Source organism: Musca domestica, unplaced genomic scaffold (genome assembly GCF_030504385.1).
Source record: "Musca domestica strain aabys unplaced genomic scaffold, Musca_domestica.polishedcontigs.V.1.1 223, whole genome shotgun sequence".
NCBI classification, from domain to species: Eukaryota; Metazoa; Arthropoda; class Insecta; order Diptera; family Muscidae; genus Musca; species Musca domestica.
The window spans coordinates 14,949-19,277 of NW_026712265.1; the positions used below are offsets into that span (position 1 = coordinate 14,949).

The 4,329-nt window shown below is 37.3% G+C and overlaps 1 protein-coding gene across 1 annotated transcript; it reads right to left on the reverse strand.

Annotated features, from left to right (window-relative positions):
* Positions 1–277: 277 nt before the first annotated feature.
* LOC105262112 (uncharacterized) lies at positions 278–2,721 on the reverse strand. The gene is made up of 2 exons (XM_011296065.3): positions 2,324–2,721; positions 278–1,589 (listed from the first exon to the last, which is right to left on the reverse strand). Exons 1-2 carry the CDS (start codon positions 2,484–2,486, stop codon positions 406–408), a joined length of 1,347 nt encoding a protein of 448 aa, XP_011294367.2. The 5' UTR covers positions 2,487–2,721; the 3' UTR covers positions 278–405.
* Positions 2,722–4,329: the final 1,608 nt, after the last annotated feature.

The following is a 4,329-nucleotide window of genomic DNA, read 5'->3' on the forward strand; positions in this document are numbered from 1 at the left end:
ACCAAATATAAAAAAATTAGAAAAGAATCCATTCTCGCTCTTCGCTTGTCAATTCAATTATCTATCCGGCTCGAAGGACCAAATGTAATATCGAGAAAAGGAACACTACTGCTTCGCTCAATTCTCTATCCGGCTCGAAGGACTAAAATGTTAAGTGGCTATATCGAAGATGTATGTTTGAAAGTCTTCAAACAAAATGAAAGGCAATCCGTCATTGAATATTTTTATTTGGAACACTTTTCATCTTTTTTAAGATACGTAATTTTTAATTAAAATAAATAAATTATACCCTACTACTCTCTCAACCCGCCATTGCCGCAACCAAGAGAAAGAGGGAGAAAAATATCTCAATCCTTAGGTTTTCGCACCTCTTTTCCCCGCTCGATTCCTGCCATTCAGCCGATCTCATTTGCACACCTCTTCCAAATCTTTGGCTATCAAATTCATGATGCCAATTCTCAGGGCAAATTTGCGATTGCGCGGTATCTGACGTATGGAGGGCAGCAAACTCATAACGAAATAGTAATCCTCATCTTTAGTTTCCAGATCGGCGGATTCAATGCTGCGTTTGCGTTTGGGGGCAGAGCTACTGCGAGGCGTTTCCACGGCAGCATCCTCACCAGGTGTGCCACCATTAGACCTAGCACTTGAGGTGGAAACTTGTGGCTCTTGATGAAATTGCCTAGGCAAAGCTGGAGTTTGTTGTCTCGATGGTGATATTGTCACGGCCTCGATTTCGAAATCCGAATCATTTTGGGGTTCTCTTTTGGCCAGCATTTCCATTAGTTCCATGGAGTTGGGCAAGCCATTGTTGGATGGAGAAATTACCACGGGTGGAACATTGACATTTCTTTGAGGTGACTCTGGGGGATTTTCGAAACGTCGTATATCCGAGGTACTAACCAAGGATTCTTGGGGAAAATGTCGCGAATATTGAGGCGAAGTAAATTGTCGATTTTGATTAATTGCTGGCGACTGCATACATTGCCGGGGTGGTGTAGCAACTAAGGATACTCTACGTTCCCTTTCAACTACACGCTCAGCTTCGGGTTCTCGTTTGGCCATCATTTCCATTAACACCATGGGATTTGGCATTCCACCACTCTGGCGATAGCTCCTCGATGAGTCACAGGATTCAACCACTTCCACAGCATCATTTTGGGATACTCTTTGTGATTTTTCAGGACTTCGGGTAATCTGTCCCGCTATAGCTTGTATTGGTGTGGTCATTTGATTTTCCGTTTGATTGGGAATTTGCCATTGCTTGCTCAGAATAATCGGCTGGAAATTATCATTCTGACCACTAGCGTTCATTGCAGCATTCGAAGTGCTTGGCATATCCGATGCCTCTGGATAATCGGTGTCATTTTCAAAAACATATTTGGAAAATTGATGCATTTCATGAGGTTCCATTTCCGAATCCGAATCACTGCCCTCATTCACTTGTCCCTTGCAGGCCACCATGTCACGTATAAAATCCATATCGCCAAAGAAACGCCATTTTGATTTGAAGCCATATTTGAGTTCACGTTTCAGATCGCGGCGATATTGATCGCGTAGATTCTCCCAGGTGCGGCGAATTTTATCAACTGAAAAGAGAGGAGTGGAGGGAAAGGGTTGAGATCAATATAGATGTAGAGAAAATTTTTCAGATTGGAGTCAAAGAATGATTTTGACAATTTAAAAAATATATATTTAATTCTTATATTTCATTATTTTGTATTTAGGGATTAATTAATGTATTTTTTATTTTTTTTTTCTTTACTTTTTTATTTATTTAATTTATTTAAAAGAATATATTCAATATTTATATTTCATTTAGTGATTAAATAATTTATTTTTTATTAATTCTTTGCTTACTATTTATTTAATTTATTTATTATGTCTTTAATTTATTCTTTATTTTAGAATTATTTAATGACTTGTGTTTTTATTATTTTTTTATTTATATTTATTATATTTTATTTATTTATTAATCTACCTATATACATTATGTATGTATTTTTATTATATATATTTATTTATTATATATTACTTTTAATTAATACATTTTTATTTATTCAATTTTTTATTTATTTCATATTTTCTTTTTTTTAACACATTTATTATTTTAATTATCATAACAAAACACCCCACTGTGTTCTCTTAGCACCCATCACATTCTAGCATCTGGCAACACCATCAGACAATGTCTGTATTCTCACCACATTAACACTCTCCCTGTTATTATCCAACAAATTTCCTCTGCTCTCGCTCTACCTTGCTCCCTCATCCAATCAAACACTCACTCTCCTCTCCTCTCACCATCCCTCCCCTTACTTACCCGACAAACCAAGCAGTTCTGCGATTTCTTGCCATGTTTGCAATTTTTGTGGCCGATTACGATTGTAATTTTCGGCGGTTTTGTTCCACAGAATCGGATGTTGTTTTACCAACAAAATCAAACGACGTCGGCAGTTGTTGCGCTCCGCTGTGAAATTATTCATTTTTTTTCAGTTGTTAACACTCCAACACTTTTCAATTTATGTATTTTGTATGAATTCCACGACAAGAAAATCTTTATTGTGCGTCACTACGACCGACCGACCATGCAATGCTTTGCTTGCCTGGCTGGCTGACTCGTTGCTGTCTCTATTTGGTATTTTGTCTGTTCGTTTGGCAAAGCAAGCCGCCGAATACCACACGCACACACACTACCACTCGTTGTATGACGACTATTCAATGGTGCTGTGTGTCTGAGAAAACTGAGGGCATCATACGTTTTTCATGCTCTGAGAGTCGGATGTATGTTTAGCGTTGTCTCTGTCTCACACACACACGATGGCCGCTATGTGGTTTTTGTCGGTAGGTATTGTTGTTTGTTTAACTTTGTCGTTTCGTGTGCGTGCTCGTGCAGTGTTTTAATCTCAGAGTTTGATTTTGTCTGTTGAGAAGATTTCTCTGTTAGCTGTGTGGTGGGTTATTTTGTTATTGTATGGTGTGTATTCTTGTGGGTATTGCATGGCGATGCCAAGTGCTGTGAAGCAAGACTATTAATGGCAAGGGAGTACAGACAAAAAACATTGGAATTGTAAATATAATTTATTCATGAATTGATTAATAGAAAAATAATAAATTACCAACAATTTAATAAATCAGACAAATAAATAATAAGTAAATAAAAAAAATAATAATAAAATGTAAAAAAATAGAAATTTGTCCATTGAAAAAATGTACAACTATTAAAAAAATAAAAAAACAAATATGAAAAAATCCAACATAAAAAATATAAATTATCTTCCAAAATACAACATTAGAATCACATGTCCATATACCTAGGAACGTATTGCATTATGGTGTTTTATTCCATTTTATGTTACCAAAAACCAATACACCTCTTCTCATCACAAGTCTCCAAAAGTGTATGGTGGTATTCACTGTACCTCAGTATTATTCAACATTGTAGGTTGGAATTTCTAACGAAAAACACATCGGATTTCGTCTTCGTTGAGATGATGAGCAACAAAAAAATGAGAATGAGAGAGTGTGTTGACTTCTAACGTTGCCATATGTCAAAAAAAAAACAACCACAGACAATTACATGACCTCCACAATTTGTTTCAGTTAAAGGCGAACAATTAAAGGTTCTGATTTCTGTAAGAAGACCTTCTGATTTACTATCTGAAGATCTTTGTGTACAAGATAGAAGAGTTTCTGGTCTTCTATAAGAAATCCCTCTGGTCTTTTACAAAAAATCCTTCTGGTCTTCTTTCAGAAGACCTTTTGGTCTTGTTTGAGAAGATCTTCTGGTCTTCCATGGAAAGACCTTCTGGACTTCCATGAGAAGACCTTCTGGTCTTCTATGAGATGACCTTTTGGTCTTCTATGAGAAGAGCTTCTGGTCTTCTATGAGAAGACCTTCTGGTCTTCTATGATATGACCTTTTGGTCTTCGATGATATGAACTTCTGGTCTTCTGAGAGAAGGCGTCTTGATCTTCTATGAGAAGACCTTCTGGTAGACCTTCTGGTCTTCTATGAGAAGACCTTCGGCTCTTCTATGAGAAGACCTTCGGGTCCTCTATGAGAAGACCTTTGAGTCTTCCATGAGAAGACTTTCGGGTCTTCTATAAGAAGGCCTTCGGGTCTTCTATAAGAAGACCTTCGGGTCTTCTATGAGAAGACCTTCGGGTCTTCTATGAGAAGACCTTCGAGACTTCTATGAGAAGACCTTCGAGACTTCTATAAGAAGACCTTCGGGTCTTCTATGAGAAGGCCTTCGGGTCTTCTATAAGAAGACATTCGGGTCTTCTATGAGAAGACCTTCTGCTCTTCTATGAGAAGACCTTCTG